The following is a 24,297-nucleotide window of genomic DNA, read 5'->3' as shown; positions in this document are numbered from 1 at the left end:
TGACAAACTCTGATCCAGGAGAGGCTGGACTTCACTTAGGATTCTGATTCCACTTGGATGTCCCTCATTTTTTGAATTCTCTGCCTCCTGGCTTCCTTCAAATCCCAGATAAAACTCTAACTTCAAGAAGCCCTTCGTAATCTCCCTTAATTCTCATGCCCTCCCTAAATTGATTATCTTCAACTTATCCTGTCTATATCTTATTTGTACTTAATTCTGTGTTGTCCCCCTCACTAGACAAAGAGCTTTTGAGTGCAGGGACTGTCTTTTGCCTTTCTTTGTATCCCCAGGGCTTAGCCCAGTGCCTGGTATTGAGTAAGTAATTAATTCTTAATAAATGTTTATTGACTGACTCAGTCAATCAGGCTATTCTGGTCCAATTCATTCAAGGGAAACAAATCTTGGGGACTTGGCAAAGCTATTGCCTACAGGGAAACAGGACAAGGGTAGAGAAGCAAGGGGGAGGAACGTATAAAGGCACCAGGTCATCTGTCAAAGAAGTTCCCAAGAGAAGCTCCCTCTCAGCCTCACTATCAGGCAAAGCAGCACGATGATCTTGCTCTTCTTCCTCCTCCTGGCAGGGTGCATCTTTAGCCTGGGAATTGGACTACGGGTGATCTATGAACATTTCTTTACTACAGATGTTCCTGCTGCCATTGGCCACACAACGAAGCTCCGCATCCTACACTGTATCTTTCTACTGGCGATAAATTGTGTGAGTGTTACCCCTTTGCCTCTCTGGTCCCGCTAAGGGGTGGGTGAATGTGGGTTGAATGGGAGGCAGGTAGAGAAAGCAGAAGCTAAGTGATATAGCAGACTCCAAGTTAGCAAAGGGCCACCTTGGAGCAGACTGGGGCCTTGGGTAACACACAGTCTTCAGGCTGCTGTGTTTGGAATGCTTTGCATTTTCTGATGAAGAAGGGTTTCAGGAAGTTAGTTATGCTGTTTATTTTTGTGTATAAGGACTCTTCTTATCAATGACCTCCTTGGGTTATATATGCCTAATAGTAGAATTTGGGGGTCCAAGGATTTGGGGGTCAAATTTTTCTGAATAAAGTAAGAGCTCAATCAAAGGCTGTGGTATTGCCCAAAATAACCTGCTTGTACTGTTCCCTTGTAGAGAAGTAGCATTACACAGTATCTAGAGCATTGGACTTGAAATCAGGGAGACAGGGGCTCACATCTTAACTCAGATACTTTTTAGCCATGTGTCTCTGGACAAGTTCCTTAACCTCCCTGAACCATCCCAATCTGTAAAATGGGAATAAAAATGGTGCCAATCTTAGACAACTGTTGTGAGGATCAAATGAAATAATATTTGCTGCTCAAACAGTTCTGTGATCTCACTGACATGAACTGTAAGAGTGACCAGAAGAAGGAAGAAGATGTGGCTCTGGCTCTCCTGAGGACAAGGGTGAGGTTCACATCTAAGCACCTGAACTGTTCATCTCAGCTCCTGGGTTTTGGTTTGCCTGTAGACCAAAGGAGGATTTTTTGTTTTGTTTTTGGCTGCCTGGTCTGCAGGCATGCAGTCTTTACTCAGAATTTAACGTATTTGGTTTCATTCTATTTTCTTCTATTACTACATTAAAGAATTATATGCAGTTATACCATATTTTTATAAGCAAACAGCTTCAAAATGCAGTAGGTATGGAAAGTGAGGTTGTTTTTTAGTGGGTGACACCATCAAGAGCCAAGAATCTGAGGAGGTAAATCTACATTAGCTCTTTAACCATCAACAAAAGGGGCAGAGCTAGGGGAGAGGTCTGGAGTTACCTCAGAGTGTCCCCTCACGTTGGGTGGAATGCACAACCATCAGGACTGAAAAGGAGATTAACAGCTGTACTTGACCCTTATTAATAAATAAGGGTGAGGCAGGGTCCAATGGTGAATGAAAGACTGAAAAAGCACGCATTAAACACTTATCACAGACAAAGCACAGTACTAAACAGTGAGGGTACAAGTAGAAAAGACAGCCTCCATTCTCAGGGAGGTCATATACTAATAGGAAGTCATATAAGGAAGGTTTCAGTGGTTCAGTGGCAGGTCATATGGAAAGGTCCCATGGCCCTAAGGGTACAGTGGCCAGGTATACAGTAACATGTAATTTCCTGTTTAAGTTACATCAGCTCCTGATGTTGAACCATCTGACAGGACCAAGGACTTTGGTGGAAGAGCTTTCTTTTCTGAGTCTTCAGTAGCTGCAGCTGTGGCACCTGCAGGAGGAGTTACCAGGCTGTGTTTCCCTAGGGGTTTCTTCCCAGGATGATGGCTTTGAGGAATGGGGTGAAAGCAGTTCCTGTGGTCTGGGAGGTATTGCCACTCCCAGAGGCCTTAGGCACAGAGACACTCTCTGGAGGTACTGCCACTCCCAGGGCAACTTGGCAGTTGCTTGGCAGCTGGCATTGGTAGTTGTGAAGAATGTAGGCCCTTTCTCTGCCCAATGCTGGTTGCAGGGGCCCAGGCTGGAAGCAGGACCAGGAGTCTGGGAAGCACTGTCTTTCCTAAGGCTCCTGGGTTCAGGGTCCTAGGCTATTTCCTTCAGGGTCTGAGGGGAGGTGATAGTCAAGGTCACTTAGCTGCTGATGCTGCCTGCTGTCACTCTCTTAGGGTGCCTTTCTGCCTCATAGGTAGCAGTTGGTGAGGACAGCTGGACCCCTTTGCACAAGAGTTACCTCCCCAGATAATGGCTGTGGGGGTGGCCTAGAAGCTGACCTGATGGTATGGGGCACTGCTATTCTCAGTTCTCTCTGGTTTGAGGCTGTGGGCTACTTTCTGCAGACACATGAAGAGAGATGGTAGTGATAGCGCCTTGCCTGGCACATGCTGCCTCCTTTCTCTCTTTTGTTGTAAGTTAGTGGCTAAAGGTCTACATCAGGAAGTCCCACTTAATCATTTCTACCTGTTTCTGCCCCCAGTTTTCCCCCATGCATTTATATACAGTTTGTGGTGGAATAATTTGTATTTTTCAACATATTGATTTCCTCAGCATTAATCTCAGTATCATGGACGGGATGTCTGAAGCACTTTCTGACTCTGGTCAAAGGTCTATGTTCTTCTCTAATGTCTGCCAGTTGATCATTTCTAGGAAAAGAATGTTATCCTCACTTTGAAAATCACCTTCTTGTTGGGGCATCCTCCTCACACCCAAGGGAAAGCCTCTCTGTAGTTTCAACCATAATGAAATCAACATTATTCCCAAATTCCCCTTGCAAGGGCACAGTGAAAATGATCATGTAGTCTAATTTACTCTGGAGACAGTGAAATGGAATGGGTAGGAATAAGAGAAAGGGATAATGTGGATAAACAACAACCACCTTTGTTCCCAGCAGGATAGCTACTACTACTCACAGATGGCTGTTTGTCCTTCATTCTCGAAGAAGACCATGACATGAGGAAGGAGATGTCATGACTTGCAAGTGCAGTCACCAGAGTCATTCTCTCCTCCAGAGTCATGTGGGTTCACTTCTACCCAAAGGAGTATACATTTTGATCACTGACACTCAGCAAGATATCTTGGGGTTTACAGGCTAGATTTCTTTTTTAAGGACAATGCCTTAAACACAAATCACTCTGGCTCTCATTGATTGGTCAAAAATAGGTTCCAGCCCGAGCTTCACTTGGTCAGTGTTTGGATTCTGATGGCTCAGAGTGAGTGTAAATAGCAATTGCTTCTATTTTGGCCAGAAACTCTGAGGGTCTTCCCCTCCCAGATTGATTTTATTTTTTTTCACTAGGTAAAAGAGGCCATTTCTTGCCTCATTTTTATCTTGCCTTAATCACTGAATGGCCATTGCCTCAGACAAACTGAGACCCAGAAAAGACATTACCTCAAAAAGGGCAAGGCTTCCCACTGCATCAGGGGCCATTTCTAGTAGTCCTGATTTATATCTTGCCACTGGACCCAAATTAATATTTGTTAACATATGAATAAAGGGAAAGGTGCAGTAGTGGAAAGAGTTCTAGATCTGGAATCAGAGAAAAGGACTCAGAATTCTGCTCTGTCCCTATTACGCATCACTAGATAAATCACTTCACCCACTCAGTCTTAGTTCCCTTATCCTGAAAATGAGGTGGGGGCTGGCTGCATGATCTCTTTACGATCCTTCTTTTCAGCTCTATATAAACCTATGATCTAAGATAAACAGCAATATTTCATTGTCGATCCAGTGCATGAGATATTAAGTGCCAGTTACAGCACAGCTGAATTAGCTCATGTGTGTACAAGGGAAAATCACAAATGTTTCCACATAAACAATCATGCAGATTCAACAAGCAATATTTTACAAAGTTTACAAAAGATTACTTCTTGCTTACCATTTAACAAATACTTATATTGATGTACAAAATGGTCTTCCCCAACCCAAACAATAAATAAAAGAAAAAGACAAAATCAGCTTCTCACCTCACAAGTAAATCTGGTCCATAGGTCACCCTGTGGAGCTTCCTGCTAGTATTTAAGACTTGCAGTCCACTGGAAATCACCCCTCACCCTCAGGCAAGAAGTCAAACACATTGCAATCTGTTGTGCTTACAATCAGGCTCTGGGTCCCCAGCGGCTGGAGCACTTCAACCTCCCCCTGTTTTTCTAAGGCTCCCCCCATATCCCTTCACCTCTGGACCCACACTCACAGAGTGGGTTTAATCACTGATTAACTTGAAGAAAATAAATTCAAGCATTCCATCTCAGAAGGACAGTTTTTAGTCCCTACAGTGATCTTACAACAACTCTACTCACCTAGGATTGCCTGGAAGTCACCCCTCTAGGGTAAGAAACTAAACTAGCCTGGGTGAAAACTCTTCCATGATTCCTTTAATGCCTGTCATTCTACCTGGAATCTGGACAAAATTTCTAGGTATCCTTTTCTCTACAGAGCACACCAAAATGGTCCCAGGGGTTTCTGACATAAATGATCTGAAGTACGGATCAATTTCCTCAAAAGACACCAGAAATTTCCCCCAAGAGTTTCCTGACACTCTAAGGGCAAACCTATTAGAATTCCAAACTCAATAACAGCACAAGTTGTCTCAGTATCTAAAGAGAACAATATAACATAATCCCCCAAAAGGGAGAGGCTGCCAAGAAAAGGAAGGAAAGAGAATTTATGAAGAACCTACAGTATGCCAGGCCTCATGCTAAGCACTCAGATTAGATCTCAGGATCTCCTCCGGCCTCCAGGCCCAGCACTACCCATAGCCACCTAGGTGTCACCTAGCCCTGGTAAAGGGATTAAGCATTTAGGTCTGATTATTCAGGATCTCTAGGCCAACAGTCCCCCGCAGACTGGCAATCCTTAAGGATCTCACAATATAGCAAACATTCCGGGTGTGTTTAAAAGCAGAAGGAACACAGAGACATTTGTCAGCTGGAATTAGCATTCTAAGGCCATGAAATCTCAACTTTTCAAAGATTCTCTAATATAGCAGCTATCAATACTCAAACATTTAAAAAATGCAAAAGTTACCTTGAAAGAAACTGTTATGATTTGCAAAGGACGAGCACATCTAAAAAAGAGAGACAGAGAGACAGAAAGAGAGAGAGACAGAGAGAGAGAGAAAGAGAGAGAGAGAGAGAGAGAGAGAGAGAGAGAGAGAGAGAGAGAGAGAGAGAGAGGGAGAGAGAGAGAGGGAGGGAGGGAGAGAGAGAGAGACAGAGAGAGAGGGAGGGAGGGAGAGAGGGAGAGAGACAGAGAGAGAGGGAGGGAGGGAGATTTGTACAATTATAGGTTAAAGAGAATGAAAAAAATATTTGCCAAATTTTCTTCAGTGGATCTCCAAAGCTAAGTTATCTGATGATGAAAGTCTAAGATGAAGAATTTCTCCAGGGGATCCTCACAAATATGAAGGGAATGATTTTATCCTAAATGAGGCTCCACATGTAGCCTGTATTAACCGTGGGTGTCCTTATACTAACCCTTGCTCATATGAATGAGTCAGATCCTCCAGAGCAAGCCCATCAGGATTCTAGGGATACTCCTAAGAGGTGATTCTAATTCTGTCAGCTAAAGTCCTAATTCAGTGTATTTTCATCACTGTTAATTTCAAGTAATTAGCACTGCAGTTTCATTTGAACAATTAAAATAATTACTTTTTATAATGAGATTTCAATGAAAGATATGCAGCAAGAAGAGAAATATAATTATTCATCTCTTCTCCCAACTGCACCCTGGCTAACTATTTGGCAAATGTGTAATATTTGTTAAGTAAGGAACAGAGTGAGTGAGTGTGGATGGATCTGTGAAATGCAGTCACTAATGCTAGAAAAGCAGCTTTAAATATGTACAAAGATGACATCACAGAGTCAGAACCAGCAGAATCAACTGTGATTCCAACTCTCCAGAATGATCCAGCAATGCCTGAAGACACACTCTTTTAACTGGTTTCCTCTTTCTTCTAACAGGGGAAGATTTCTGAGAAGCTGGGAATCTGTTCAATGCCAAAATTTGTACGCTTTTTACTGCAAATAATGCCAGTCAAGAAGGACCCAAAGGTCATGGTAAAGAACCTATGCTTTGGGACAGTACCTGTGAGGTTGTATCAGCCAAAGGCAACGTCTGCAAGCCTCCGGAAAGGAATTATCTTCTTCCATGGAGGTGGCATGATAATTGGGAGCCTCAGTAAGATCAAATTTCCCTTGGACTTTTAAAGGGTGAGATCCAGGGGTGAGGAAACTGTGTTCTCGATGCCATGTGGCCTCAAGGACACAGGCTCCCCATCCCTGATTAGGCATTGCTCCTTTATCCTGGTCAAACTTTATCCTGATGCTATGGGAAGTGTTAAATTGGAACTTTCTTCAGGTGGTCATATAAAGGGTGCCTGAAAAAGGCTAATGCTTTTCAAAACCAAAACCAAAAGTTTTAGGGAAAACACTAGATTTAATATTGGACTGATCTAACTAATCCTTAATGCCTGTCCTCAAACCTGGAACACTCTCACTTTCTAACCTCCATTTCTTAGTTTCCCTGGCTCCCTCAAGACTCAGTTAAAATCCTACCATATGCAGGATGCTTTTCTTGATTCTACCCTGCACCCCCACACCCTCAGTGTGATTTGAGGTCTGTTGCTGTTGCTCAATCATTCAGTCATATCTGATTCTTCATGATCCCATGGACCATAGCACACCAAGCCTTTCTCTTCTACTATCTTCTGAATTCTGTCCAAGCTCAAGTTCACTGCTTCCATGACACTATCTATCCATCTCATTCTGTTCCACTGCCTTTTTCCTTTGCCTCCAGTCATTCCAGTGGCCACAATTACATTTTCCAAATTTGCTGGCATATTGAGTGTGCAGCACTTTAATAGCATCATCATTCAGGATTTTAAATAGCTTAGCTGGAAAGACATCACCTCCACTAGCATTATCTTTAACATTGCTTCCTAACACCCACTTGACATCCTTCTCTAGGATGTCTGGCTCTAAATCAATAACCACACCTTTGTGGTTATCAGTGATGTGAAGATCTTTCTTGTACAGCCTTTCTGTATATTCTCACCACCTTTTCTTACTTCTCCTTCTATTAAGTCCCTACCATTTTCGTATTTTATCAAGCCCATCTCTGCATGAAATATTTTCTTACTGTCTCTAATTGTGCCATATTCAGTTATTGCCCCACAGACAGGTTCCTCAGGAGAAAAGTAAAATGATCTAATACTCCCATCTCTTTGAGGACTTGCCACATTTTGCTGGGATCAACACAAAGGCTTTATGGAGTCAATGAAGCAGAAGTAGATGTTTTTCTGGAACTCCCTTGAATTTTCCATAATCCAGTGAATGTCGGCATTTTGGTGTCTAGTTCTTCTGCCTCTTTGGAAACCAGCCTGCTGTACTGCTAATTCTGGGCTCATATATTGCTGAAGCCTCACCTGGAGAATCTTAAGCATAACCTTGCTGGCATGTAAAATGAGTGCAATCGTCTCGTCACTTGAACATTCTTTGGCATCCCCCTTCTTTAAAATTCAGACATAAACTGATCTTTTCCATTCAGTGGCCATAGCTGTATTTTCTAAATTTGATGGCACATTGAATGCAGCACTTTAACAGTATCATCATTTAGGATTTAATATAGCTTAGCTGGAATGACATCATCTCACTGGCCTCATTTTTAGCATTGCTTCCTAAGGCCCACTTGACTTCATTCTCTAGGATGTCTGGCTGTAGATCAATAACCACACCTTTGTGGTTATCAGTGATGTTAAGATCTTTCTTGTAAAGTCTTTCTTGCCACCTCTTCTCACTCTCTTCACTTTTGTCAAGTCCCTACTATTTTTGTCTTTTATCATGCCCATTTCTGCAGGAAATGTTCCCTTGATATTTCTAATTTTCTTGAAGAGATCTCTTATCTTTCCCATTCTATTGTTTTCTTCAATTTCTTTGCATTGCTCATTTAAGAGAACCTTCTTATCTCTCCTTGCTGTTCTCTGGAATTCTGCACTCAGCTCAGTATATCTTTCCTTTTCTTCCTTACCTTTTGCTTTCTTTCTTTCCTCAGCTATTTGCAAAGTTTTATCAGATAGCCATTTTACTTTTTTACTCCTCTTTTCTCTTTGAACCTCTGTCCACAATTCTTCAGTCACTCTCTATCAGATCTAATCTCTTCAATCTATTCCTCACTTCCATTTCATATTCAAAAGGAATGTTATTTAGGTCATACTTACATGGTCTGATGGTATTCCCTACTTTCTACAAGTTAAGTCTGAATTTTGCAATGAAAGCTCATGCTTTGAGATACAGCTCCAGGTCTTTCTTTTTTGAGTTATATATGTGTTTTATTAAAAATCAACAGGAACTGATGCTCTGTCTTAATTGTATATTGTGAAACAGAAGGGACTGAACACAAGGGAATGCTAAACACTATTGGCTAGTGATGCCAAAGCCATAACATATAACCATCATGGCCCCTAACTTGGAGTATCCAGATGTGCAGACGAGTTGGAAGGGGCCTCAGCAGCCGTCTAGTCCAAGCCATTCCCTTCCAACCTCCTCCAAATCTCCACCACAACACCCCCAATAAGTCTTCCCCCTCTTCATGAAGACCTCCACTGAAGAGGAGCCCACTGTCTCCTAAGGCAGCCCGTTCGACTTCTAGATTGCTCTAATTGTTAGGAAGTTCTTCTTGACATTGTCTGCATTTTATTTTTTGCAAGTCCCATATGTTGTCAGGTCTTTTTTTTAACTGACTGTACAGAGCTTCTCCACCATTGACTACAACTTACACAATGAATCTAATTTTGATATGGATCATCTGGTGATATCCATGTGTAGAGTTACCTTTTTGGTTGTTGAAAAAGAGTGTCTACTATGACCAGAGAGTTATCTTGACAAAATCTTTAGTCTCTGTCCTGCTTTATTTTGTACTCCAAGGCCAAACTTGCCTGTTATTCTGATTATCTTTTGATTTCTTACTTTACCATTCCAATCCCCTATGATGAATGTGATGTCTTTTTTTTTTTTACTATTGTCTAGATATTGTAGGTCTTCATAGAATTGATTCACTTTGGCTTTAGCATCAATGGATTATAAAGTTATATTACTGTGATATTGAATGGTTTGCCTTGGATTTGCACAGATATCATTTTATCATTTTTGAGATTATACCCAAGTACTGCTTTTCTCACCCTTTCACTGATTATGAGGGCAACTCTATTTTTTCCAAAGGATTCTTGCCCACGGTGGTTAATATATGTAATGATCATCTGAATTAAATTCACTCATTCCCATCCACTTAAGTTCACTGATACCCAAGATGTCAATGTTTAATCTTTCCATCTCCTGTTTGACCACATCCAGCTTACCTTGGTTCACAGATCTTACAGTCCAGGTGACTATGCAGTATTGATCTTTATATCATTGGACATTCCTTTCATCACCAGACACATCTACAGCACAGCTTCCTTTTGGCTTTGGCCCAGCCGCTTCATTAGTACTGGAGCTACCTGAGGTTGTGCTCGATACTTCCCCAGTAATGTTGGACACCTTCTTTTCGACCTGAAGGGCTCAACTTCTGTTGTCGTATCTTTTGTCATTTTGTCTATTGGATTTTCTTGGCAAAGATAATGGCGTGGTTTGCCATTACCTTCTCCAGTGGACCACCTTTTATCTACTATGACTTGTCTACTCACAGCATAGCCCATAATTTCATTGAACTATGGAAGCCCCTCTGATATGACAAGACAGTGATCTGTCTTAGGGTCTTAGCTGAGGGTCATTCATAAGATACTACCTCTTCCATCCCACCAAAAAAGGACATTTTCTAATAACTAGGGGACACTCCTATGTGGTAGGAGTAGCTGATTTAGTCCCAAGGTCTGAAATATTTTATACATCAAGGGTTTCCAAAGTGGGAGCCAGGCTCCATTCCCTGTCTCCTAAAGTTCTGTGGACTGATCATAAGAAGTGTGTGATTTTAATGATTAGATAAATTCCAATTAAAACATTGGTTAATACGACAAAAAAGCTAAATGAGAAATGTTGGAGAAGATGTAGGAAAATTAGAACACTAATGCATAGTTGGTGGAATTGTGAACTGACCCAACCATTCTGAAGAGCAATTTGGAAGTATGCCCAAAGGACAACCAAACTATGCAAACCCTTTGATACAGCAATGGCACTACTAGGTCTGTACCCTAAAGAGATCATAAAAAAGGGAAAAGGACCCACATATACAAAAATATTCATAGCAGCTCTTTTTAAGGTGGAAAAGAATTGGAAAATTGAGGAGATGCCCATCAACAGGGGAATGGCTGAATAAATTGTGATATATGAATATAGTGGAATACTATTGTGCTATAAGAAATGATGAGTAGGCAGATTTCAGAAAGACATGAACTGATACTGAATGAAGTGAGCAGAACCCGGAAAAACTTGTACACAGAAACAGCAACTTTGTGCAATGACCAATTTTGACAGACTTATCTCTTCAAAGCAACACAATGATCTAAGACAATTCCAAGGGACTCATGATGGAAAATGCTGTCCACATTCTGAGAAAGAACTATGGAGCCTGAATGCAGATTGAAGCATACTATTTTCTTTTTTTTCCCTTTCTTGTGGTTTTCCCTTTTTGTTTTGATTCTTCTTCCACAACATGACTACTGTGGAAATATGTTTAATATGATTGTACATGTATAGCCTACATCAGATTGCATGCTGTCTTGGGGAGACAGGAGGGAAGGAAGGGAGAAAAAATTTGGAACTCAAAATCTGAATGCTGAAAACTATCTTTGCATGTAATTGGAAAAAATAAAATACTATTAAGTGGGGAAAAAAAGACTTTTCATATAAATAAAATCAGACCTAAACAATAAGAAACAAACAAACAAAAGCAGTATGTGATCTACCACTCATAAGGTGGGAAGACAGGTGGCATCTCACCTGTCTTCAGTAGCTCTGTTAGGCAAATGTGGTTGGCTCCAATACAAGCAAACCTATCCTTATACCCCAGCACTCTGCTTTCTCCTTTTACTTTTATAATGTTGTTTTTTAATTACATATAAACAAAGATTTTCACATTTTAAAAAAACTTTGAGTTAGAAATTCTTTCCCTCCCTCCCTCCCCTGCCCCCTCCTTGAGAAGGCAAGTAATTTAATACAGATTATACATCTGCTGATAAAAGTCTACACATTTTGCCAACAAAGTTCCACATAGTCAAAGCTATGGTTTTTCTGGTAGTAATGTATGGCTGTGACAACTAGAGCATAAGGAGAGCTGAGCACTGCAGAATCAATACTTTTGAATTGTGGTGCTGAAGAAAACTTTTGAGAGTCCCTTGGACAAGGAGATCAAATCAGTCAACACTTAAAGAAATTAATTAAAACTATTCACTGGAAGATCAAATGCTGAAGCTGAAGCTTAAATACGATGCCATGAAATGAGAAGACCAGAATCACTGGAAAAGACCCTGAGATTGGGAAAGATTGAAGTCAAAAAGAAAAGGGGACGTCAGAGGATAAGATAGATAGATACTGTCATGTGAAAAAATGAAAATTAACCTTGACAAACTTCAAGAGGATAAAAAGGCCTGGTGTGCTCTGGTCCATGGGGCACAAAGAGTTGGTCACAAGTGAACAACAAACAAAATACATAAGTAGTCATGCAAAACATTTCCACATTAGCCATGTTGCAAAAGAAAAAAATAGCAAAAAACCCCCCTAAGAATGAAAAAGTTTGAAAAAGTATCCTTCAACCTGCATTCAGCTCCAACAGTTCTTTCTATGGAAGTGGATAGTATTCTTTATCGTAAAGTCCTTTGGAATTGTCTTGGACCATTGTATTGCTTAGGACAGCTAAGTAATTCATAGTTGATCACTGTTTAATATTGCTGTTTCTGTGTTTCATATTCTCCTGGTTTTGCTCACTTTACTTTGAATCAGTTCATACAAGTCTTCCTAGATTTCTCTAAAATCATTCCCTTCATTATTTCTTTCAGCACAATAGTATTCCATCACAATATATACCACAACCTGTTTAGCCATTCCCCAACTGATGGCCTCCCTTCACTTACCAATTGTTTGCACCACAAAAAGAGCCACTATAAATATTTTTGTATACATAGGTCCTTTTCCTTTTCCTTTGATCTCTTAAATCTATAGACCTAGTAGTATAACTTTGCTTTTTGCTTCTAAGGTTCCCAAACTCCTCTTCTGAGACTGTCATTGATCTGTCAGGGCAGTAAAAATCTAAACTAACCACTACCCACAGAATCTGTGCAGGTGCCATAGGGAAAAATTCTGCCTTCTCCTCCTTATCCCGAGATCATTTCAAGGCTCCTGTAGGCCCTTTCAGAGGACAGGTTTTGCACTTGGGGCAATGACTAGTTAGTAAGAGGTCTTCTCCCTTCCACCCCACCTCACAGGAAGAGCAGGAATGAATGATGTGCTCTTTTTCATAGATATCATATTATTTCCCCCCACAAACACATCCTTCTTTCAAACTTCCCCTTTTACTGTGGAGGGCACCACCACCACAACTTCATCTTTGACTTCTGATTTTTCCCTCACCCTACACCCTCCCCATATCCAATCTAACCAGTTACCAAATCTTAGATTCTGTCTTCACATCCCTTAGAACTTCTCTCTACTGACACAGACACTATTCTACTTTAGGCTATCAACATGTCTTGCGAAGACTATTGAATCCTAGTTGTTTTCCTGCCTCAAGCTTCTCCCCCTCCACATAGCTCCATTCTTCCATCTTCCATATAGCTGCCAAAGGTATCTGAATAAAATATAGGTCTGACCATGGTACTCAATCTCTCTCCCCACCACCCCCGTCTCTCTCTCTTTTGCCTGAGACTCATGGGGTTGGAAAAGACCTTAAGAATCATCTGCACTCATCTTTTCATTTAAAAAATTATCCCATTCTCATAAGATTTGGAGCTAGAAGGGACCTTAGAGATAATTTAATTTATTCCCATATTTTACAGAAGGGGGCTTGTGTAAGTCCCTTCATACAAATTGATAACCATGAATTTCTGCCATTTATGCCCTCTACATTTCCCTGAGCCCACCTTCCTCCATGGAAGCCACAGGGAGAGTAACTAGACAGCATTAGCAGTCTGAAATTATTACTTGCCTTGGCCGAGTGGCTGAGAGGTCAGCATTTCCAAAAGGGCAAAAACAGCCTACCTTTGAGATGTATTTCTTTCGTCATGTGCTGGGGTACACAATCTTCTGAGTATAATGAAGAAACCACAACCTTCCCTTTAAGGCCTTACAACCTAGAGTTTGGTGAAGAAAAAAAAAACAACCGAAAAACTTAGTTAAATCAACGAATGGATTTTCTTTTTTCCACAGAGGCCACACAATCAGTTACACTTAAAAACAATTAGTTGCCTAAGATTGATTATGTTTTATCTGGATATTCTGGGATCATGCAGGCATAGCCAGCCAGGAAATACCATTTTAAAGAAACATGAAAGAAAAAGTGAGTTATACAAAGGGATAGAACTATCAACAGAGAGATTACACAACAAAGTAAAACAAAATCATGAGGTTGAGTTAAATATGTGTATTACAAATGTTCCATACAACACTTAGTACCTGTTCAATACCTGGGGTTGAAGGATCAGCAATGCGTAGGAGAGATAAGCTAGCTCCAGACTATTAATGAAAACTCTTTATCTTCTAGATGACTACAACAGTCTATGCTGCCACTTGTCCAGGGACACTGATTCGGTGGTTCTGTCAGTTGGGTGAGTGAAGGAAAAAGTGAGTAAGAAGGGAAGAAGTGGTCAGGTAGGTAGGCTGTTTGGGAAATGGAAGGAGAAGAGAAGAGGGCCTGAGAGTAATCAAAGAGAGAGAATCGCTTTTTTCTAGATCAAGGTTTCTTAACCTAGGGTTCATGAACTTTTTTTTTATAACTATATTTCAGAATAATTAGGTTCCTTTGTAATTCAATGTATTTTATTTTATGAATTTAAAAATATTCTAAGAAAAGGGTCATAGCTTTCCTCAGACTGTTAAAGGGATCTGCGACACAAAAATGGTTAAGAACCCCATATAATGAGTAAACAAACCTGATAAGGGGAGACCTAAGAAAACAGAGAGATACTTTATAGGTGCCGGATACAATACTGAAAAGGGCAGCCTTCTCTACAATTGGAAAACTGGACATATTTTTAGCTGGTAGAACTTATATTTTTGAGGCCTTGCACCTTCTTTGGTACATTTCATTTTGATATATCAGTCACTTCCTAATAAACATTCCCCCTCATATTACCTTAATATTTAAAACAATAAGCAAAATGGTCTAAGACAGCACTTGCAATTGTGTATACATGTAACTTTCCACTCAGTAATCTTTCGGTCTTGCTTTCTTTGCTCTGCATCAGTTCACAGAAACCTTCACCATGTTTCTTTAACTTCATGGTCCTCATTCCAATAATACTGCATTACATTCATAAACCACAGTTTGTTCTCTGCAGTCCTATTCAGATTGGTAGCGTGGGCTACATCTAGAACATAGCCGCTTCACATTTGCTTCCCCAATTCTTGTGCCTGCTCTCTGGAGCACCTTGGTTCAACAGATGTCTGTGAACATTCCCACACAACAAAATGACAACACAATGGGAAGAACTCATTCTGCTTCCTCAGATTTCCAGCTTCAATTTCCTCAAATATAAAACAGGGACTATAGTAGCACCTGTCTCACAAAGTTGTAGGAAGAATCAAAGGAGGTAACATATGTAAAGCACTTTGTGAACCTTGAAGTGGTATATAAATGATAGCTATTATTATGAACAACTACTTCTAGGCAGACAAAAGACTAAAATTTAGCTATGCTATTTAACTTAAACTCTCATTAATTGCTTTAAATTCATTGTTTAATTTTGGTGCCAGAGGGAGGAGGAACTGAGGAAGATCCTATAAAAGGAACAGATAACATGTATTTAGCTCAAAGTAATCTAAGTTCATTATCTCACCTGATAATCACACACAACCTAGGTGCTCAAAGAGAAGTTCATCTTGCTTACCTAACAATTTTGCCCAATGCTATAACTGTTCCCAATGGGTTGCTATTGCTGCTCAATCTTCCTAAAGGAATGAGTGTGTGGTGAGGACTGTCACAGATAGATGGTATGGGGGTGTTATTGTATAGCTCAAAAGGAGGCAGAGTAGACATTTCTAGCCTCTTCTTCCCCCACCCTTCTCCAAGAGAGACTTTATTTCCTGCCAGGAGGGGAAACAGGAGGTTGGAGACAGAAGCTTGGTCACTCAGCTCTTGGTTTAATGACAGAGGAGATCATACAGTGAATAAGCTTTGAGTTCTCTACATTAAATGAGCTATGTGAAGGCAAGACTCTGGCATTTTTTTTTTGAGTGGAGAAGGTAGACTTACAGTAATTAGCCTCCTTTTGCCAGGGTTAAAATAGCTGTTGGTAGTTTGGAGACTGTCACTGAAAAGAGACACATGATATTTATGAAACATCCTTAACTTTAGGTTGGCAAATTCAGAGTTTATTCACTCTCCTCAAATTGAATCTGCCATTTGGTTATGTTGTTACCAGACATATATGGTCAGAACACATTATGTACCTACTATGTGCCAGATGGAATATGACATTAATCCATCATCCTTGCCCTCATAACTTCTCTTTCTTTCTCAAAAGAAAAAAAAAAAGGAAAAATCAGCTTCATGGTAACTCTTATAATTAAATCCTCCCTAGTCACAAGAGAGATACTTTCTAGACAGAAGGAGGTTATTTTTCATTTTGTTTTCATTTTCCCATTTTCACATCAGCTATTGAATTTTTCACCAAGGGCCAGGGAGTCCTTTGCATACCTTATTTTTTAAGCAGCTGTTGCCTTGCTTCCAGGTTCTAGTTAAAGAGATTGGGCAGTGTGGGCTAGTGGAAACAGCACTGGACTTCAAAGACGAACTGGCTCAATCCAAGCTCTTCTACTTCTTGGTTCTTGGTCCTCAGACAAGTCACTTCCCTTTCTGGGTCCTCTGCTTACTCCTCCACATACAAACACCTCCCACTCCACCACCTACACCGTGAGGTTCTCGAGGTCAAGAACTGTTTGATTTTTATCTTTGTATTCCTAGTGACTAGCACAGTACCACCTTAGAGTCATCAAATCCAATCCCCTGCATTTTACAGATATAGAAATTATACCCTAGAGAAATTAAGTGACTTGCCCAAGGTCCCATAAGGTAGCAAGAGGCAAAGACAAGATTCAAACACAAACCCTAATACCAACTCTATTGAGTTCATCAGGGATTCTTGGTCTGTTTTGCATCATGAACTCCTTCAGCAGTCTATTGAAGCCTATGGTTCCTTTCTCCAAATAATATATATTTTTTAATAATTTATTTTTAGTTGTCAACATTCACTTCCATAAGATTTGGAGTTTTAAATTTTCTTTCCTTTCCTCTCCTCCCCATTCCCCAAAATGGCATGCAATCTGATATAGACTCTACTTATACATTCATATTAAGCATCTTTTCACATTAGTCATGATATATAGAAGAACTAGAACTAATGGGAGGAACCATGAGAAAGAAGAAATAAAACAACAAAAGAAATTGAAAGCAAATAGTACGCTTCCATCTGCATTCAGACTCCATGGTTCATTTTCTGGATGTGGGTAGCATTTTCCATTAAGAGTATTTTGTAGTTGTCTTAGATCATTGCATTGCTGAGAAGAGCTAAGTCTATCAAAGTTAATCATTGCATAATAATCCTAGCACAATAATATTCTATTCCATTCATATACCACAACTTGTTCAAACATTCCCCAATTGATGGGCTTATTTTATATCCTGCAATTTTGCTAAATTTGTTTATTATTTTAAGTTTTTTTTTACTTGATTCTCTAGGATTCTTCAGATATACCATCACGTCATCTACAGAGTGACAGCTTTTTTCTTCTTTACCTATTATAATTCCTTCAATTTCTTTTTTTTCTCTTATTGTTAAAACTAAGATTTCTAGTACAATATTGAATAACAGTGGTGATAATGGACGTCCTTGCTTCACTTTTGATCTTATTGGTAATACTTCTAGCTTATACCCATTACATATAATGCTTGCTGATAGTTTTAGATAGATACTACTTATTATTTTAAGGAAAGCTTAATTTATTGCTCTCTGATTTTTTTTAACAGAATGGGGATTCTAAATAATATTTTAAAAATAATTCAAGGAAATGCCAAATTTCAGTTACAGGTTAGTAAAAATAAAAGTGTAATTTTCCCCATTCAAGTTTAGAGACCTTCACTGAACTCTATCCACATTGCTCCACGGAACCAAAATTAAGAGCCCCTGGATTAGACAGTCTCTGAGGTACATTCAGCTCTCACATCCTATAAATCTCATGCAGACAAGAACATTTAAAGGTGGCATCGGGAATGGGAGGTCAGGCAGAGCCAAGACGGCACAGTAAAAGGAGTGACTCGTATGTGTTCTCCCCCCAACTATGCCAAATACCTGTAAAAAAATGGCTCTAAACAAATTCTAGAGCAGCAGAACCCACAAAAAGATAGAGGGAAACAGATTTCCAGCCCAAGGCACCCTGGATGATTGATCAGAAAGGTCTAATGTGCCGGGCTGGGAGAGGAGCACAGTTCAGCATGGGCAGCACAGGCAGTACACCAGGCCTCAGTGATTCTGGAGCAGTCCTCAGGGGACTGAATCAAGAAAAGCTGTGGTACTTTTCAGACTTCTCAACCCACAAACACCAAAGACAACTTAGAAGGTCAGTAGGAAAGGTCTGTGACTGAAGTGGAGAGAGAGGGAGAGAGAGAGAGAGAGGGAGAGAAAGATAGAGAGCACAGGGTGAGTTGAAGATGAAGGGGTGATATCTAAAAAATAAAATTAAGAGGTGAGAGGGGATTATACTGGGAGAAGGAAAAAGGGAGAGGTAGAATGGGGTAAATTATCTCACATAAAACAGACAAGAAAAGGCTTTTACAGTGGAGGGGAAGTGGGGGAAGGTGAGAGGGAATGAGTGAATATTATTCTCATTGGGTTTGGATTAAAGGAGGGAATAACATACACATTCAATTGGGTATGGAAGTCTATCTTACCCTATAGGAAAACAGGGGGGAAGGGGATAAGAGCAGGGGGAAGATAGAGGGGAGGGCAGATTGGGGGAGAGGGTAATCAGAAGCAAACACTTCTAAGGAGGGACAGGGTCAAAAGAGAGAATAGAATAAACGAGGGGCGGGATAAGATGAAGGGAAATATATTTAGTTTTTCACAACATGACTACTATGGAAGTGTTTTGCATGACTACAAATGTATAACCAGTATTGAGCTGCTTGCCTTCTCAATGAGGGTAGGTGGGGAGGGAGGAAAGGAGAAAATTTGGAACCCAAAGTTTCAAAAATAAATGTTAAAAAAAATGTTTTCACATGCAACTGTGAAATAAGACTTATAGGCAATGGGGTATAGAAATCTATCCTGCCTTACAAGAAAATAGAAGGGGAAGGGGATAAGAGAAAGGGTGGGGGGAGACTGAAGGGAGGGAATTTTAAGAGAAGGGATATTCAGAATGCATGCCATCTTGGGGTCGGGGGAGAGACAAGATGAGGAGAAAATTTGGAACTCAAAATCTTGTGTAATTGAATGTTGAAAACTAAAAATAAAAAGGTGGCATCAGAACATCAACTAAACTGGCTTCTTGACCCCCAATCCTCTGTCCCAGTCATAAGGCATGTTCTTTCACTCTTCTTTAGTTACCGCTTGGCTCCTGAGCACCGGAACCCTTCTTCATTGAATGACGGCATAGCTGCTTCCATCCACTTTCTGAGAACCCTGGAAACCTATGGTGTAGATCCCTTTCGTGTCATCCTCTGTGGAGATAGTTCTGGAGGGACACTTGCAGCTTCCATTTGCCAAACCCTCATGACCCAACCAGATCTCCCCAAGATACGAGCTCAGATTCTGATCTATCCCTATCTCCAGGGATTTAATTTCCAGCTGCCTTCCTATCAACAGAACAAAAACGTCCTATTCCTCACCCAGAACTTTGTCATTTCCTGTATATTTCAATATCTTGATATCCAGCCATCTTGGAAAACTGCTATCCTGAATGGTGCCCATCTGCCCCCTGAGATGCAGGAGAAGTCTAAGGAAAGGCTGAATGTGGACAACATACCTAAGAGGTTCAAAGAGAAAGGCTACCAATACATGTCACCTGGCCCTTTTAATGAGGATGCCTACCATGAAAATGAACAAATCTTACTGGTAGTGAATTCACCCCTAATTGCTGACAATGACATCATTGCCCAACTCCCTGAGACCCTGCTTATAAGCTGTGAGTTTGATGTCCTACGGGATGATGCACTATTGTACAAGAAGAGGTTGGAGGACCAGGGGGTACCAGTGAGCTGGCACCACAGTGAAGATGGTTTTCATGGAGTCCTCTGCACCTTTGACAAAGAGTACTTTTGTTTCCCCTGCTCCTTAAAAATTTTGAATACTATTGTCCATTTTGTAAAGAAGCTGTGAACACCATTCCCAGGACTTTCAGGAAAGAACGGCAACTATGGACTCTATCCAAAGTTAGGCTCCCTGTTGAGTTTCAGTTTGTCAATTTAGGGGACAGAGAAAGTTCTAGGGCTGAGGGAAAGAGATTAGGAGTACAATCCTGCCTTAAATTCAATAGTACCAAAGTAGTTTCTGATGGATGAATAGTGAAGAAAGATAGTTTGAAGTACTGCTTGTCCACAGTCATTGTAGTAGGAAGTTCAGGCTGGTAATCCTAGTGCCATCTTTTCTAAGTCTATATTGGCGTGTGCCTTAAGATAAAATGTAAATGCCCAGATAAAGACACAGACGGTCCCAGAGTGATAAAGCCCTAGTCCGACTAGAACACAAATCTCTGTGTACCTCTGCTAGCTAGGCCTAGGAACATCCCACACGATATCTGGTGTGACCTTTAATGACGTCTTTGTGCCCAGACTGGGAGCTGGAAAGATGAAGCTCCTTGTCAGTAAGTCACTCCAGGTTTTATTCTTTGTATTTGTATCCCCAAGGCCAGATGTGGCAGGTGAATAATAGCTTTTTTTTTTTTACTGTATCCTTGCATAGTTTGTCATATTTTATTTTTCTTCATTAGTAGTTGAGGCTTTGCCATTGTTTTTTTTTTCTCATTTTTTTTTCCATATGCTTTTGAGTTGACAATTTTTCTCCTTTTTTCTCCCCCCCACCCTCCCCAAGATGGCGGACAATCTGATATAGGCTTTACATTTACATACCCATTAACATATTTTCACATTAGTGAAGTTGTAAGTAAAAATTAAAACCAATACGAGGAACCATCAGAAAGATGAAACAAAACTCAACAGAAGGTAAAAATAAGTGAGAGTGATTCGACTTCCATAGTTCTTTCTTTGGATGTGGACAGCATTTTCCTTCCTGAGGCCTCTGGAGATGTCTTAGATCCTAGTAATGATGAGAAGGGTTAAGTTTAACATTCTTAGTCATTGCATAACGTGGCAGCTATTGTGTACAAAGTCCTCTTGGTTCTGCTCACTTCACTCAGCATCAGACCACATAAGTCTTCCCAGGTTTTTCTGAAGTCAGCCTGTTCATCATTTCTTATAGCACAATAGTATTCCATTACATTTGTATACCACAACTTGCTCAGCCATTCCCCAATTGATGGGCATTCTCTCAATTTCCAATTCTTTGCCACCACAAAAAGAGCTGCTATGTATATTTTTGTACATGTGGGTCCTTTTCCCATTTGTTTGATCTCTTTGGGATATAGCCCTAGAAGTGCTATTGCTGGATCAAAGGGTATGCACATTTTTGTAGCCCTTTGGGCATAGTTCCAAATTGTTCTCCAAAATGGTTGGATCATTTCACAACTCCACCAACAATGTATTAGTGTTCCAATTTTCCCACATCCTCTCCAACATTTATCATTTTCCTGTTTTGTCATGTTGGCCAATCTGATAGGTGTGATGTGGTACCTCAGAGTTGTTTTGATTTGCATTTCTCTAATCAATAAACGATTTAGAGCATTTTTTCATATGACTATAGATGGCTTTAATTTCTTCATCTGAGAACTGTCTGTTCATATCCTTTGACCATTTATCAATTGGGGAATGGCTTGTGTTCTTATAAATTTGTCTTAATTCTCTATATATTTTAGAAATGAGGCCTTTATCAGAAAGACTGGTTGTAAAAATTCTTTCCCAATTTTCTACCTTCCTTCTAATCTTAGTTGCATTGGCTTTGTTTGTGCAAAAACTTTTCAATTTAATGTAATATTATTTCATTGTCTATGGTGCCTTTTAGCAGGATGTAGTTTCCTTCCTTATCTCTTTTGATTAGATCTATTTTTGCTTTTGCTTTATCAGAGATCAGGATTGCTACCCCTGCTTTTTTTACTTCAGCTGATGCATAATATATTCTGCTCCAGCCTTTTACCTTTACCCTGTATGTGTCACTCTTTTTCAAATGTGTTTCCTGTAAACAACATATTGTAGGATTATGGTTTTTAATCCATTCTGCAATCCATTTCCGTTTTATGGGAGAGTTCATCCCATTCACATTCACAGTTATGATTACTATCTGTGTCTTTTTCTCCATCCTTTTCCCCCATTTATGCTTTTCTTTCTCCTTTTTCCTTTCCCCCTTCACTAGTGTTTTGCTTTTGACCACCACCTCCTTCAGTCCCTTCCCCCTTTTATTATCCCTTTCCCTTTTCTTCCCCTTTAGTCTTACTGCTGCTTCCCTCCCTTCTTTCCCCCTCCTTTTCTTTCCCCCTCCCTTTTCTTTCCCCTTTTCCCTCCTACTGCCTATAGGGCAAGTTAGATTTCTATACCTAACTGATTATATTATGCCCTTCTTGAGCCTAATCTGATGAGAGTAAGGTTCAAACAATGCCCCCCCTTCTTTCCCTCTGCTGTAATAGGATTTTGTGTCTTTTCCTGTAATGTAATTTACCCTTGTCTGCCTCCTCCTTTCTCAGTACCTTTTCTAAGATTAGATTGATCCACTTATTTGGATCCATTTAACCCACTTGATTAGATTTTTTTTATCATTACATCAAAGTCAACTAATATCCACCCTCTTTATGTATACTCCTTTAACAAGGTGTAATAACAATACAGTTCTCAAGGGTTGCAAGTCTCATATTCCCTTGTAGGGGTTTAAACACCCCCCCATTAACAACATATTGTATCCTTCTGTCCCATTTACCTTTTTAAGTCCTTCTTGAGTCCTGTACTTGAAGATCAAATTTTTTGTTGAGCTCTGGTCTTTTTATCAGGAAAGTTTGGAAGTCTCCTATTTCGTTGAATATCCACCTCCTCCCTTGAAAAATGATGCTCATTTTTGCTGGGTAATTGATCCTTGGCTGCATTCCAAGCTCCTTTGCCTTACGGAATATCATGTTCCATGCCCTGCGGTCTTTTAATGTAGAAGCTGCAAGGTCCTGTGTAATCCTGACTGTGGTTCCATGATATTTAAATTCTTTCTTTCTGGCTGCTTGCAGCACCTTCTCTTTCATCTGGTAATTTTGGAATTTTGCTATTATATTTCTTGGCATTGTCAATTTGGGATCTCTTTCAGGTGGTGATCGGTGGATTCTTTCTATGGTTATTTTCCCTTCTGGTTCTAGGACTTCTGGGCAGTTTTCCTTTATGATTTCCTGAAAGATACTGTCCAGGCTCTTTTTTTCATCATGATTTTCAGGTAGTCCAATAATTTTTAAATTGTCTCTCCTGAGTCGATTTTCCAGGTCGGTTGTTTTACTGATGAGGTATTTTACATTTTCATCGATTTTTTCATTTTTTTGTTTCTGTTTGACTGATTCTTGCTCTCTCATAGAGACATTAGTTTCCATTTGTCCAATTCTAGTTTTTAACAGATTGTTTTCTTCTGTTAGTTTTTGTACTTCCTTCTTCAACTGGCCAATTGTGTTTTTTAGGGACTTGTTTCCTTCAGCATACTCTTCTGTTAGATTTTGTACTTCCTTCTTCAACTGGCCAATTGTGTTTTTTAGGGACTTGTTTTCTTCAGTGTACTCTTCTGTTAGTTTTTGTCCTTCCTTCTTCAATTGGCCAATTGTGTTTTTTAGGGACTTGTTTTCTTCAGTGTATTTTTTTTCCAACTGGCCAATTGTATTTTTGAAGGACTCTTTTACCTCTCTCATTTGACTATTAAAATCCTTCTTGAGCTCTTCTAAGAAGGCTTTTTGGGCTTCAGACCAGTTCATATTCCCTTTTGTTGTTGCAGATGTGGGTTTGTTGACAATGTTGTCCTCTTCAGAATTTCTGTCTTGATCTTCACTCTTCTCATAATATGAATCTATGGTACGTTTCTTTTTACTCATGGTGTTTCTTTATTCCCTGGCCTTTAAAGAGATTGAGCTCTCCTGCTGGGGCACAGAGGGTACTGACCCAAGCTTCTTGTGTTGGGAGCCTAGGTCTTGGTCACTGGCTTTGCATTCTGGGGCCTCTTATGCTGGGAATTGGAGGCTGTAGGTTTCTGGCAGCTTACCTTGTGTTGGGCTGGAATGGCTGGAACTTTCAGGCAATTCTAGGTTGCCTGCTTTTCCTTTCCTTTAGCTTTCTTCCACTCCTTTTAGATGGCTGCTGCAGGATGTTTATCTGCCTGGGGCCCCCTGCAGTGTTGTCTCCCTCTTTCTGCTAATGCACGAGGAGATTCCTTTGTAGTGGATTGCCGAGACTCCTGGTGGTTTTCTGAGCTGGTTTCCACCGGTTCCCCCGCCCTCACTGAGGCACTCAGAGATCCAGGTGTTGGTGTTTGCCTGCTGTACCACCTGGGCTTCAGGATCTCTTCACAATTGGGGGCTTTAGGGCTCCCACAGCTCAC

General features: G+C 40.3%; 1 protein-coding gene across 1 annotated transcript; it reads left to right on the top strand.

Moving 5' to 3' along the window:
- Nucleotides 1-550: 550 nt before the first annotated feature.
- On the top strand, nucleotides 551-19,956 carry LOC110198910 (arylacetamide deacetylase-like 4). The gene is made up of 4 exons (XM_020973541.1): nucleotides 551-715; nucleotides 6,401-6,617; nucleotides 14,127-14,190; nucleotides 19,182-19,956. The coding sequence occupies exons 1-4, from the start codon at nucleotides 551-553 to the stop codon at nucleotides 19,954-19,956; spliced, it is 1,221 nt and encodes a 406-aa protein (XP_020829200.1).
- The last annotated feature ends 4,341 nt before the right edge of the window (nucleotides 19,957-24,297 follow it).

This window comes from Phascolarctos cinereus, unplaced genomic scaffold (genome assembly GCF_003287225.1).
Source record: "Phascolarctos cinereus isolate Bilbo 61053 unplaced genomic scaffold, phaCin_HiC Scaffold_726;HRSCAF=1367, whole genome shotgun sequence".
NCBI classification, from domain to species: Eukaryota; Metazoa; Chordata; class Mammalia; order Diprotodontia; family Phascolarctidae; genus Phascolarctos; species Phascolarctos cinereus.
The sequence above is the reverse complement of the archived record's forward strand: the minus strand, read 5'-3'. Positions and strand labels throughout refer to the sequence as shown.